Below are 15,468 nucleotides of genomic sequence, written 5' to 3' on the forward strand. Positions count from 1 at the left end.
CTCTACGGAAACTCATTTCACCTACTTGTATCCGCGATCTCATTCTTCAGGTCACTACCCAGAGCTCATGACCATAGGTGAGGGCTGGGAGTCCACACATGTCACGGTGGCTACGTCTATTATTTCATACAGTCTATACCCAAACATGTATGGACTTTTACAATACATATCTCTAAAGGCCATTTCTAGGTTCTCATTTTCCTCTCTAGAATTCTCCACTTCAGCAGCACTTACATAAACCAAACTTTCCAGTTTAACTCCTATCTATATTCTGAAGGCTTTTACAGAGGGGTTTGTTCATATATCATTCATAGCCTGATTTATAGACATTTTATTCCTAAAAACATGGCAGTAATGCATTTTTTATGGCTGTTGACAGTATTTTTTGATTTATGGCGTGATAAAAAGAGGTCTCCAAAATTCCTTCTGTAAAACCCTCTTTGACTCTAATATGTCAACAAAATGAAAAAAGAAATTTGAACCTGAATTTATGCAATGATCAGATTTCTGTTCTGGAAATTCATGCAGAATTGTGCATATTTAATGAGATAATGCCTCATTTGCATGTATAAACGTCAAAATTTCAGAAAACCCATAATACAAAAATAAATGTCTTCAACCTGAGAAGTTTCATGGTAATATCTGATAGTTATTCACCTTCAGAGTCTCCCCGTTAAGTAATTGACAGTTTTTGATCCTCTAGTCCAGTGGGAGCCTTTTTGGCTTCTGGCCCCTCATCACAGGTCAGACTGAAAACTTACATTGTGTCCAGTATTTCACCAAAATAAATAAATAAATATATATTTATTTATCTGCATACTTTATAAACTGTTGGGTGATCGAAGCATTACATTTAGCTCATGTGATGCAGCATATCCTCATACAATGGTTCATAAGATATCCAAAGAATTAGCACCCAACAATGGCGTATGTTACAAACTTATCTTAAAGTTATGTAGGTAGGTTAGCTTTAGGAAAAGACACATGGTTGGGCATCTTCACGTTACATAATCAACATAAAGTTGCGCAGATTGGGTTTAAAAAGTAAGGTAACGCAGGTTAAGTTTTTGAGGAAGTAATGTCATGTACTGTAGGTTAATTTTAGAAGGTAAAGTTACGTAGGTAAGATCTTTGGGAAAGTAAAGTAACTTAGGTTAGGTTTAGGAAAAGACATGGTTGGACAATTCTTATATATCATACTAACGTAAAGTTAGGTAGGTTGTTTGGGAAAAGAAACATGTTTGAGCATTGTCACGTTAACCTAAGGTTACCTAGATTAGGTTTAGAAAGTAAAGTTACAGAGGGAAAGTAACGTTTTGAAGGTTATGTTTAGGTAAAAAACATGGTTGGGCGTTGTCACATCAATGTAAAGTTATCTAGATTAAGTTAAGAAAAATAAAGTTACGCAGGTTAGGTTTTTGGGAAGGGAAAGTTAGGTAGGTTAGCTTTAGCAAAAGACATATCGTTGGGCTCCCTCATGTTACATACTTATCGTAAACTTGTGTAGGTTATGTTTAGGAAAAGAAACATGGTTGCACGTTGTCACGTTAACATAGAGTTACATAGATTAGGCTTAGAAAGTAAAGTTAGTTTTTTTGGCAAGTAAAGTTATGTTGGTTAGGTTTAGGAAAAGACACAAGGTTGGACATCCTTACGTTACATACTTAACATAAGGTTATGTAGATTAGGTTTAGAAAGTTATGTAGGTTAGGTTTTTGGGAAATCAAAGTTACGTAAGTTAGGTTTTTGGGAAAGCAAAGTTTGTAGGTTATGTTTAGGTTAAGAAATATAGTTGGGTGTTGTCACGTTTATATAAAGTTAAGTAGGTTAAACTTAGGAAAAGACAGACGGTTGGTTATTTTCACCTTATGTAAATAACGTAAAGTTATATACTTAACGTAAAGTCACCTAGGTTGTTCAGGCACAGACACGATTGGTTATTGTCACCTTATGTAAATAACGTAAAGTTATATACTTAACGTAAAGTAGGTTGTTCAGGCAAAGACATATGGTTGTGCGTCGTCACGTTATGTTTGTAACGTAAAGTTATATACTTATTACATCAAGTTATGTAGGTTAGGTTTCGGAAAAGAAACATGATGACAACGTACCTTTAAAACATCTCAAAGGTTACTTGTTTCCACATAGGACAACACTGATCTCCTGGGGTAAAGTCCTGGGCTGTTTGACCACTCCACCACCTCCACCTGCCTCCTTTTGCAGACTTTCATCTCTTTACATTAAATTCCTCCTTTACTCCCATCAGTGCAACGGTCATGTGATCACATCCTTCTCAGTTACATGACTTCTATCAGAATTCTAATGAGAACAGCCTGTGCGGTAACAACTCATCCAACTCTCAGACACCTGAGCAGAATCCGTTTGCTGATGAAAAGCATCAGATATGGATAACAGCTCTGAAAAAGTTTGTGAATTGTACTATTACCACTGCTGAGAATGTATTGAGGTTTTATAGGCAACACTATAAAGCACCCAGTATCTCTTCACCACATTTTTATATCTGGCTGTGTGGAGATTTCTTTGAAACAGCACTCTAATATGAAAAATTCTAATAATTTGGTAATTTGAACACTGTTTATATGAGAATTGTCTAGAAAAAAAAAATTGAATAAGGCCGAATAAATGACACTTGTGTGGGAAACAAGTGCACTCATCAATGCAGTGTTTGTTATAAGAAACACTTTAAGGCTCAGAAAGGATTAACTCTGCACATAGCACAGCTATTATCATGGTATATCTATACAATTATGTCGGTGAAGCATTAAACTATCATTATTGAATATGAGCTCAGAAACTGGGTGAGAGGAGATGTTCGGAGAGGCTTGACAAAGCAGAATGGAAGTTTTAAAGATGTCAACCCCGTGAAAGAAAACACCCACAACACACATTTGTTTGAAGATGGATTACACTCAGTCACTTCTCCGTTTGCTTTGCGTCCCTTTCGTCTAGTTTGAGATAAACACGAGGGGATTTTTCCTCTTGGAGTCGTTTCTCAGAGCGAATGACACAACTATTACAGACCTGAGTGTGTGTATCACAAATGCTGTTAGAGGGAACAGAATATGCGTTTGAAATCTGAATATCATTAACGAGACAAAGCTGAGACGCACTCGCCGCCCTTGAAAGAGTTTCATAAAACACAAATGCTGCGTTCATCAAAGACCTTGAGGGTGTTCAAGGACATAAAATCTGTCAAGTTCACCTGAAAAATGAATGAAAACATGTTTGAGAGACTTCTCTTAGCAACGGCGGGTTTGAATCAGGTGACCTCCGTGGGCCCTCGTCCAACCAGAAATAGACTGTAATTGATGTAGTCCCACTTTTAGGGGGTAGAGGAATGACAATGCAGCTGGGAAAAAGCAGCTTGAGTTGAGTCTAACTTTGTGAAGCTCACAATCTGCAGCATTTGATCTGTAAGCAAATGTCAAAAAGAAGAGACATATTTGTGGTATGAAAAAAGAACCCGTATTATTGCTGCTCTGCTGCCATGCCAGTGGAAATACCGCTTCTCTGCTTCTCTCCTTGCTTTCCCCCTTTTTTTTTTTCCATGGAAAGCTGGATTTGGGAAAAGCCTTGCCTCTCTCCTCCTCCTCCAGCCTTCACATCCGGGTCAGTTGGGTTGGTTGGAGCTGGGTGCTGCCTTCAGGTGCCCCTGGGAAACTTGTAAACTCCTAAGTCTGGAAGTTGTAAACACTTCTAGCTAATGTATTTGAATAAATTTGGCACTTGATATTAATTTTTAGAAGTTAGCTTACACAGAACAGTGCGTGGTGCAGAAAAAGTTAGAAAATTAATGATAATGTAGATGTAAATGAAGGTTTCGTAGGCTTTAGCACATGCCAAAAAGCACTTCAAAATGGTAAAACTGCAAAAACAATTCTATAAAAGTAGTTTGTCAAATGTGATTTAATGTCTGCAAGTGATGGCAGTTAATTAAAAAGGCTTGTTGTGTATGTTTTATGGAAAGATGGTCATACAAAGTTAATTTGTTTGTTAATTAAGTTGTTTTTGTTGCACTACAATAAATTTGCTGATATAATTTTGTCATACGAGGGACAATTGAAGACTCTTTTTACATTATTTTTATATTATCAAAGATAATAGATGAAGATAAGTCCCTCCAGTTTTGAACTTTTTTTTACACTTTTTTATATTGTGAAATATATTTTCTACAACTTTTATAATAAAATCCTGGAATATGCACACTCATAATAATGATTAAAAATTAAAGAAAAAAATCCTGCTAGGTCTGAATTTATTTTGACATTATTTTTTATTATGAAATATATTGTTTCCATTTTATTTCAACTTGTTTGGATCATATATATGTATGAAATAAATATTAAATAAAGTTGATTTATTAAAATAATAATAATAATAAATAAATAAAATAAATAAATAAATAAATACATATTTTGTCTCTTCAAGTTTTAAGTTATTTTCATACTTTTATGTATCATGAAATGTGTTTTCTCTGACTTTAAAAATTACAATTTGGAATGTACACACCGTATATAATGAATATTCAATAAAGTTGAATTTTTTAAAATAACAGTAATAAATAAATACTTTTTTTTAAGTCTCAGCATGAAAATTTGGAACATAATGTATACAATAAAATTAAATTTATTTGAAAAAAAAGTCAATTATTGTTAATAAAAAGGTCTTACGGGGTTCCAATTAATTTTAATATTTTTTCAAAATATTAAATATATTTTCTCCGACTTTTTAAATGAAAATCTGGAACATTCATACTCTGTAATGAATGTACTCAATAAAGTTGAATTTTTTAAAAATAAAAAAAGTCCCTTTAGGTGTACTTCAGTTGAGCTCACATGTTTTTTAATATTTCATGTATAATGACTGTTAGTTGATTTAATTAATTAATTAATTAATTAATTTTCGGCTTTAATTCTCCACCAGGTCGCGTTTAAACGTCGAATCTGTCAATCCCGATCTCTGAGGCGTCCCGTGAAGGCATCACAAGTTGAGCAGCTCCCAGTTCATGCAAAGGCAGACTGATGATCCAGCTGCTGTGCGTGTGAGTGTGTGCGCGCTGACATGGATACAACTGGCGTTTACTGGTGAAACTGGACACATCCCAGTGTTACGGTGACACCGGCCGACTCCAAAGAGCGCTAAAACTTCTCCCACGGCCGCACTCATGTGATTTCCCCCCAGTTGGAGCCATGTCCAAGAGCCTGAAGAAGAGGAAGAACCACTGGACTAACAAAGTCCACGAGAGTGTCCTCAGCAGGAATGAGGAGGGGGAGCTGGGGCTGGAGCTCAAGGGCGGCGCAGAGAATGGACAGTTCCCGGTTATCGGCGAGCTTCTCCCGGGCACGGCGCTCAGCCACAGCGGCAAACTCTTCCAGGATGAACTCCTGCTGGAAGTCAATGATACCCCGGTGGCTGGACTCACTACCAGGGACGTCCATGCTGTGGTCAAACACAGCAAAGACCCCGTCCGACTCAAGTGTGTCAAACAAGGTGAGCTCTCTCTGCTTTCACACCAACTTTCCCGCATTTACACGCTCTGTGTGTGCTTCTCTTTTAACGGACATTTTTGGAAACCGTTAGCTTTGTGTTTTGACAGCAGTGCTATTGTCTCCTAAAACTGATAGCTTCCCCTGTGCGCGAGGCTTTAAACACACCATGGAGCAGAAATTAACTTTTTATAGTGTTTCTTTATTGTTGTTACGCATCTGCAGCAGCCAGATATTAAAATACTTCCCATGGTAGTTGTTGCAAAAAGGTGTTTTAGGCGTGTTTGGGTCCTGTTGCTATGTGGTGTAGCTTTCAAGGGGGTGTGTTACATTTGGGGCAGTCAGAAAACACACACTCCAGTCTCACACACACACTACATAACTAATAACAAATATATTGATGCTGTGATATTGGTAAATGTCACGCAGCCACCACAGGTCAGGATTACAGCCCAGGTATAATACCACTGACATAAACAATGGATTAGATTAGATATTGGATCAGATTATATTGGACTGCACTTTATTGTCTGATTTATGTGGAAATATGCCAGAATTCAGTTCAGCACAATATTACAGGCAAACAAAGCATGTATGCATTGGTGTATGTTTCACATGTGCATCTGTTATTTATTATATTTCATTGAATACGTGTTCATGTGATTTTACATGACAAATAAATTTATTGCTCCGCCCTGCACGCCACACAAACATGGAAGTAGCAGCAGTACAGGACTTTTATTTTGACCAAATTGAAGATATTTACACTTTAAATTGATGCAAAAAAAAGCCACAAATCTGTGAATAAAACCCACCATTTCACATGTGTCCCCCTCAATGTTGAAACAAAACCTTTGTTGTCGCCTGTATGACCATTAGAAATCAATATTAAAGGTCCAGTGCGAGGATTTTGGGGGATATATCCGCAGAAAAGTATGTGGAGAGAGTTACTGCCTCAAGCGAGGGAGTTCAGGTATCTCAGGGTTTTGTTCACAAGTGAGGGTAGAATGGAGCGTGAGATGGATTGGCAATTTGGTGCAGCATCTACAGTGATGCGGGCGCTGTGCCGGACCATCGTGGTGAAGAGGGAGCTGAGCCAGAAGGCAAAGCTTTCGATTTACTGGTCCATCTACGTCCCAGCCCTCAGCTATGGTCATGAGCTTTGGGTAGTGACCGAACGAACAAGGTTGCAGATACAAGCAGCTGAAATGAGTTTCCTCTGTGGGGTGTCTGGGCTCAGTCTTAGAGATAGGGTGAGGAGCTCGGACATACGGAGGCAGACCCAGAACACACTGGAGGGATTACATATCTCATCTGGCCTGGGAACACCTTGGGGTCCCCCAGGAGGAGCTGGAAAACGTTGCTGGGGAGACGGACGTCTGTTCATTACTATTTATCAGCCGAATCAAGAAGCTTAGACACCTCAACTTGAGTTCTGGAAAATTGCAATGGACTTTTTATTTTTTATTTACTGCTTGATTGATTTTTACTTATTTCCAGACTTTTCATTGACTGAACAAAAAGTCAAGCCTAAAACAAAATACTTGCTTGCAGCAGAAGACGTAGAAATGTCTGTGATTCTGTTTGTAAAAGTGTGACATCAAGAGATGGAGGAAAAAACCGAGACAGCATAGTATCACAATATTTTTGTGTGGCAATATAGTATCGTCACACAGTGCCAAGTATTTTTTCATTATATAAATGATTAATAATACAAATATAAGTTAAATTTTGGGTAGCCCACTAGAATAATATAATAAATTGCTTTTTGGGTTTACTAGATACCTTACTTTGGAGACATAATTCACAGTTGAACAAAGGTAATATATCACATTGTATTTTATCACAATACTCAACATATAGCAACATATTTAAAACCACAACTATCATATCATGGAGATATGACCTAAGTATGACAACAGAAAGATGTTGGACTCTTACATCGGACAGACATTAAACTTAATTTGGAATAAAACTTGAGTTGATGATAATTTAAATGTCGAATGAAGTTGGAAGTTCAAGTTATTTAGACTTTGACATTATGGCAGTTTGCAGATATTCAGGTTTCTTTTCCCTCAATACCTTACAATTAAAAGCTGTTTTTCTGTTGGCATGAGACATTTGGAAGACGTTGGGGTTTCGGTCTCCTTGCTTACGACTAAATGCTGATTCTACATCAAGATGATGTTGGCTTGAGATTTTTGGAGGACGTTAGATTTTGGTTACTTAGCAACACAACGTAAAACCAACAAAATATCAACATCATTGGTCGTCAGTATTCTACGTTAAACTGACACTGGCATTAGACATCCTCACGTTGAATTTGGGTTACTTGTAGTTGTGAGTTCACTTTCTTTCTTTAAGGGATGAAAAATTGCTCTATATTTTTAACCTTTGAAGCACTTTTTTTTTTGCAAAGCAGACAAAGTGTTCAATATTTATTATCCAATTTGCGCTACATTAAGTGGACTAAAGTGGATTTGCAGAGGATATTGTATAAATATTAGAGCAAATCCCGGAGTCCCTATTTCAACATTATAGTGGTGTCATGAGGAATAAAAAACACCATAAAGTATGATAAGGTCACAGATACTGAATGTGTGTGTGGCATTATATTTCCTTTTGAGTGGAGTTGTGGTGGATTGCTTAAGCAAGTGTTTCACTTTCACGTGAAACCAAGATTGTCCAAGGACTCCATAGTTGTTGGAGACGTTTTTAAATTGCAGCAACCAGAACACCCATGTTGACTTTAAAACAACATCACAAGCCAAGTAAATTTGCCTAACTCGCACCCGCTCCATCCACCGCTTGCCAACTCTGTCCACTGCTTGTGCAGCCTCGATGTCACGGACACACTCGTGTGGCCGTCCGCGACTTTGATCCTCGCAGCTAATGACACTGGCTGTCTTGCATTGTGAGCCGAGAGGAGGATCTGTGGGCTTCTCATTTTGGGGTGAAAAAATCAGCAAAACCCTGTAAGAGGCTTTGGATCAAAGTCTTAGCCTGTGTGTTTGTATGTGTGTGACGGTGTGGGTGTGGGTGTGTGTGTGTGTGTGTGTGTGTGCGTTCAGCACCACACCAGGGATTTATTCAAAAGGCAGCCAGGCCTATATCAAACTAATGTGTTACTTTTTCACCATGAAATATTTCTGCCCTCCAGTGATTGCCGCAGTGATTGATATTCTCCCATTGCTCCGCTTGTGTTCGGTTGTTGACGGTGTCAAGTTGTTTTTAACGTGGCAGATATGTACATTAAGTAAATATTATTGGGGGGGAAAACACCCTTGCAGTGTCCTTACAGCAGGGCGCTCAATAACAGATATTTTTCACTCCTCAGCAGAAGCACATTAGCTCCTATAATCTGCTTCAATAGTTTCCTTCTTGAGGAGCGAGTCAAAGAGCGCAGCACTGTATAATAAGCCAGGCCTGACAGATGATGTCCACTCACTGTGCTGCTGCTATATACCACTCAAGTCTTTGTCACGTCTTTATAGCTCACTTTTATTGATTTGAGAGCCAGTTTTTCTGCATGCACGCTTCCAAAAACTTTACTTCAAATGCTCCGTGATGTTCCACATGACATGGGCGCAGACACTGTGGTGGACCAGGAGATGTGGAAGCACTCAACACTTATACAGTCAGGTCCATAATTATTTGGACAATGATACAGTTGTCGTCATTTTGGCTCTGTACACCACCACAATGGGTTTTAAATGAAACAATGAATACCTGCTTAAAGTGCAGACTCTCAGCTTTCATTTAAGGCTTTTTTCAAAAATGTAGTATGAACCGTGTAGGAATTACAACCATTTCTTCATAAGTATTTGGACAAACTAACATAATCATCAATTAAACAGTCAGTTTTAATACTTGGTTGCAAATCCTTTGCAGCCAATGACTGCCTGAAGTGTTCGACATAGACATCACCAGATGCTGGGTTTCTTCCCTGGTGATGCTCTGCCAGCCCTTTACTGCAGCCGTCTGCACTTCCTGCTTGTGTTTTGGGTGTTTGCCCTCAGTTTTGGCTTCAGCAAGAGAAACGCATGCTCAATTGGATTCAGGTCAGATGATATGACTTGGCTATTGCAGAACATTCCACTTCTTTGCCTTAAAAATGTCTTTGGTTGCTTTTGCAATATGCTTCAGGTCATTGTCCAACTGCACTGTGAAGCATCGTCCAATGAGTTTTGAAGCATTTAGTTGAATCTGAGCAGATAATGGTGCCCCAAACACTTCAGCTTTCATCCTGCTGCTCTTGTAAGCAAGACAAGACTTCACTAGAATAAATACAGAGGGTTTATCACAAGATGCAAACCACTGGTTAGCCTTAAAAATGGAAGGCCAGATTAGAGTTTGTCAAAAACCATCTAAAAAGCCTGTACAGTTGTGGAACAGCATACTATGGACAGATAAAACAAAGATCAACTACCAGAATGATGGGAAGACAAGAGAAGAAAGAAGGGAAGGAACTGCTCATGATCCAAAGCACACCACCTCATCAGTGAAGCATGGTGGAGGTACTGTTATGTCATGGCCATGTATGGCTGCCAGTGGAACTGGTTCTCTTGTATTTATTGATGATGTGACTGCTGACAATAGCAGCAGGATGAAAGCTGAAGTGTTTGGGGCACCATTATCTGCTCAGATTCAACCAAATGCTTCAGAACTCATTGGACGATGCTTCACAGTGCAGTTGGACAATGACCTGAAGCATATTGCAAAAGCAACCAAAGACATTTTTAAGGCAAAGAAGTGGAATGTTCTGCAATGGCCAAGTCATATCATCTGACCTGAATCCAACTGAGCATGCGTTTCTCTTGCTGAAGCCAAAACTGAGGGCAAAACACCCAAAACACAAGCAGGAAGTGCAGACGGCTGCAGTAAAGGGCTGGCAGAGCATCACCAGGGAAGAAACCCAGCATCTGATGATGCCTATGGGTCCAACACTTCAGGCAGTCATTGACTATAAAGGATTTGCAACCAAGTATTAAAACTGACTGTTTAATTGATGATTATGTTAGTTTGTCCAAATACTTATGAGCCCTTAAAGTTGGGGGACTGTGTGAAGAAATGGTTGTAATTCCTACACGGTTCATACTACATTTTTGAAAAAAGCCTTAAATGAAAGCTGAGAGTCTGCACTTTAAGCAGGTATTCATTGTTTCATTTAAAACCCATTGTGGTGGTGTACAGAGCCAAAATGACGACAACTGTATCATTGTCCAAATAATTATGGACCTGACTGTATTACTGGATTACTGCTCAGTCGCTGCAGGTTTTCTCAGGCTTGTTGCAACCTAAAATGTGTGATTTCAAGGCAGCTTTTCTAAAATAAAATTGCGATTCATGTTTGAATGTGTTTTGGCTTTTTTTGCAGTTTGTTTTTGTGTATAATTGACTCAAAATCTACTTGTTCCATTAGGAATAACAACACACTGTTGAGAGTTTGTACCCAGTTGAACATGGTGGAACCCTCTGCATGAAGCTGTCCAAAGTACGACCCTGCGACTTAAGAGTAGAATTTTTTTTTATTGATATTAATATCATACTTTAAGTTCCTACGACTGGCGACTTAAGACTCGTTAACTGTGGTCAAGGGGTGCATTACACCTGCTGACCCTAGTCACTGCAATCCAAATTAGTATACGTGCTGTACTTGATTTGTGCATTTAGGCTCTATTTTCTACTGCGTGTGTGTGTGAGAGTGATTGAAGGGGTGCATGTATCAGTGTGTGACTAACATAATAACATGAATGAATCTAAGGCTTTAACAAATTGACTACAACGTCTTATTTTCCATGTGTTGCTCTTTTCTATAGCAAATCTTGGCTAATACCCATGATATATCACCAAGTAACATTAGCCACTGCATTGATTTCTGTTACTGATCCGCCATTTTAAAGCCATAATACACGTATGTTCTTTACATGCGTCATGAATCTCAGCCAGCAATCACTGATTAAAGTTACATACAATTAAACGTGGCGTTACCTTGTGTCGGGTCCACTCAGTGTATGTTTCCTACAGTGTTCAACACAATATTTTTTCCCCACTGGCCCCCTGGGCCAGTAGTTCAGAGTTTTACTGGCCCCTTGTATATTCTTACTGCACAAGTAAAAAAAAAAAAAAGAGCGCGAGAGAAAAAATGTCTATAAAACTTCATTTCATTTAACTCCATTTTTCATTTCATTTCATTTTCATTTGTGTGTACACATTGTACAAACTAAACAATACTCACACTATTTTAATGTCATTAACAGTCATAAATTAGCTGGCTGGCTAGAGCTATCTTACAAAAAAAAACAAAACGTTTAGCTAGCTTAGCTACATTTAGCTACCTTAGCGATTAGCTAATTCACTTGGGTTTAGGGCAATGGTTAGCTATCTATATGTAGTTTAGCTATATAATGTGACTTGGTGCTAGCTGACTAACTGCATGACACTCATAGCTACTATGACATGACTCAAGCAATCACGTTTAAGCAGCTAGCTAGCTGAGTAGCCACTAGCATTCTTACCTTCGACATGCTACATCATCTCCATTCTTCTTCAGAAGGTTGACCGTTTTCTCATAGGACGTGAAGGGGAGCTCACTTTTCACGATGTGGTAAGCTGTGTTCACTAATTTTTCCACTCGTCGGATGGTCTCACTGTTTGTGCGCTGGGTCCAGATGTGAAGCGGCCCCTTTGATGGGTTGTCTGCAACCCGCTTTGCCAGCACACATTGCAAATGCTGGCGTCTCTGTTGTCGTGTGCATCTAACGCCTGCTTATGTAGCTTCACTGGCCTGAGTGGGCTTGTGACTGGTCAGTCAACTTGCCCGACATACTTTTTGATTGGTCCCAGGCCATCGGGCCATTGTTTATGTTGAACCCTGGTTTCCTACTTAGATGTTGCTGTTGTTGTATGCTAACTCTGTTTTGCAGTACACACTGAACTGTTTTCTTTTTAACTTGTAATGATCCCACACTTTACACTTTCTGTTGTTTTCTTTGACGTGTCTCCTCCTTTGTCTCTCGCTCTTTTCTTGTCCCTGTTCCTCCAGAGTTTTGCAATCCGCGCTTCATATCCACATTACAGCTACGCAGGCTATTAACAGTGAAAGTAACGTAAGCGCGTTGTGAAACACAGTGCACTGTATAGTTGTACTGGATTTAAAGTCTCAAGGCTTTTTAGTAATTGAATTATTCGAGGTACTCATGGAATCATTTCAGCACTGCACAATAATATTGGTATGTCATTGGTATCGGCCAATATCGGCTTTAACATTAACTATCCAAATTGGCCAACATGCTTTTTCTTAATTGGCACAATGAATTAATGTTACATACACTTAAAAGTATTGATTTCATGTCTCCATCTGCTGGTGGGTCATGAAGATAAGAGCATGAATGCATAATATGATGTTAATTCCACTACAGAGCATATCAGCAAAAAATCTAATATTGTGCATCCCTAGTATTTAATCTATCTCAATATGTGCAATGGATGTGAATGTAACAGCCTCTGTCATGGTGATTTGTCTTGTCTGTTGAGCTTCAGCCAATCTCCGGGTGTGTTTAGTGTTTGAAAAGTGTTTGTCCGTCGATGACTCTGTTATGTACTGAGACGTTCGTGTCAGACGTGTCTGCAACTTCACAACCAGGAACTAGAAATCGAGTTTGGTGATATTGTGCGGGGGACTGCTATGGTTGGTGAAACTCACAGGAAGCTACGATGATTGATCAAAGTTGCATGAAAGTTGCCTTGATTGGACGAAAATGCAAGGTTGCAGAGAATTCATGCTAGAAAAGATCTAAGGGGAAACACAGCTTCCTGTGATGCTTTACAATAAATGCTTATATAATATTTGGAAGCATTTACTATCATAAGGAGCCACAGGAAGTGTTGAGTTTAAATAACCAGTATGCAAACATCCCTCTCTCTGTTTGAACTTTTCTAATCTGCGGAGCTTTCTCTCTTTCGTTCTGCTTGTGCCTAATGTTGTTTTCACACTCAGTTTTCCAGATGGTCGACAAATCACTTAGATTTTGATAAATACTGGTTATTGTTAGAGCTGCTGGAGCATATGAGAGGAAGCAAAAAAATGTGAATCATCCAGCGGCGGGTGTGTTTGAAAATTTGTTGCATTTCTGCGCACAGATATAATTAAAGGATAAAATAACATCCAGGGTGTTAGTAATGATAGGGCAGCACCGAGCGCTGTTTGTGTGCATCAACAACAAAAAACGACTTTAGCTTTAAGTGAATGTTTTTGTAAAATCGGGCTGTAAACACAACCTTCACTCATGGCGAACAGCTGCTTGGTTTGTCCTTTTACATAATTTATCCTTTATTAACACTTCATGCAGACAAACTGCAGGCAATTAAAGTTAAAACCCCTCTCAGATATTAGGTTACAATGGACCTGCTACGTCCCAATAAAACAGTCATAAATCAGGCTTTGTTTTCCCTCCTTTAGCCTCTGGTCAATGAGCAGGGTCACCGACCAGTTTACACGCACGGTCGATTTCCAGAGGTTGTTCATGGCCTTTTTGAATAATACATCAAGTCATCTTCTGCACTGGTCCGCTGCTACGCTGATGTCACAACTGTACAAGCGCTGTCCCTTTCTCCTGGGACATCTTGTCTGGATTGCCAACTTTCATTACAATCTCCTGTGTAATTAAAAAAAAAAGCCGACTCATGATTCACTTTCTCTCCGTTATAGTCATCATGAATCATGTTTATGCATTTAATCACTTTGTACGCACTGTGATATGACTTTAATTTTTCACGGTGCCTGAAAACCGCGGGCTGTATCCCATTTTACACACATGCACACACACAATATTAAGTCTTTTATTAGTCTCTGAGGTGAGGATTAGATTAGATTGCCACCAGCAATCAGGCCTGCCCTGTAGCATGTAATTAGGATCTCCACAAAACACTGATGGGTGTGTAAGAGAACATAGGGCACAATTACACTCCCAGAGACACAGGGAATTCTCATTAGAGCAGGACATTATGGAGAATGTAAGGATGGGGCTGAGACTACTTCCTGTAGGTTTGATGTCAGTCAAGGTTAGAATTGGGATTTTTAACCCTCGTAGGGTGCTTTCAAACCTGCCCTGTTTGGTTCAGTTCAGTTGATCTCAAGTTCGTTTGCCCCCTAAGTGCGGTTCGTTTGGGCAGGTGTGAACACAACAATCGTATTCCATTGCACACCAAAACAACCGGACTGAGACCTTCTGAAAGCGCCCTTAGGGCACTGACAAACTTGTTTTACGCTTCGAACTTGTGTGTGCGTGATGGCTGTTTTTGTAGGGGTGCACCAATTCTCTCCACTGGATTGGTGCCATCATTGACCTTTTTAGGTAGATCAAGTATCAGCCAGACGATGGGGATGAAGAGGACACTTGGTATTTTCAGAAACACTGAGGTATTGCAGTCTGTACTGGGAGAGAAAAAGTCTGGTCAGTGGATCCCTGGTGTCTTGTGATACTTCATAGCTTTGGTTGTGCACATGCTAGAGTTTTGTACATATCCAGTTTTGCAGTTTTTGGACTGGTGGACGAGCTCAGGGCCGGGACATGTTGTGCCTTAACCCTTGGAAAACAAGACGTCATGTGCTGGGTGCTACACTTGTTCCTACTCTGTGCAAAATTTCAGGGGAGCAGAGGCAGGTTGTGTTGTCGTTTTTTAAGTGTGTATTAGTCCTTAAATGTTGTCTATGGGCAGATGTAAAGCTTTGGGTAGCCCTCCAGTAATATGATCGACTATTTCTCCATATTTTATTATAGTCTGATATTTACAGAAGAAAGGAGATATATCTGCCAACTTTGATTGGTTGTTTCTCATCACATGACATGCTGGGCGTGTTACTACACTATAAAAGGTGAACTTTCAAACCCTGAAAAATCAGCCGCTTGGGAATGCTTGCATGCCAGGACGATGTTGCTTTTGCTTTTGAACGCATCTT

The 15,468-nt window shown here is 39.3% G+C and overlaps 1 protein-coding gene across 8 annotated transcripts in view; it reads left to right on the forward strand.

Annotated features, from left to right (window-relative positions):
* Positions 1–5,067: 5,067 nt before the first annotated feature.
* magi2a (membrane associated guanylate kinase, WW and PDZ domain containing 2a) overlaps positions 5,068–15,468 on the forward strand; it is a 403,568-nt gene continuing 393,167 nt past the window's right edge. For all 8 annotated transcript variants that reach the window (XR_013490407.1, XM_033614587.2, XM_033614582.2 and 5 more), the window contains exon 1: positions 5,068–5,511. Coding sequence is in view for 7 of the 8 variants with exons in the window: in XM_033614587.2 (XP_033470478.1) it covers positions 5,211–5,511 (301 nt within the window). In the remaining variant the exon portion in view is untranslated. The remainder of the gene's footprint in view (positions 5,512–15,468) is intronic.

The sequence above is a fragment of the Epinephelus lanceolatus genome, chromosome 23 (assembly GCF_041903045.1).
Source record: "Epinephelus lanceolatus isolate andai-2023 chromosome 23, ASM4190304v1, whole genome shotgun sequence".
Lineage (NCBI taxonomy): Eukaryota > Metazoa > Chordata > Actinopteri > Perciformes > Serranidae > Epinephelus > Epinephelus lanceolatus.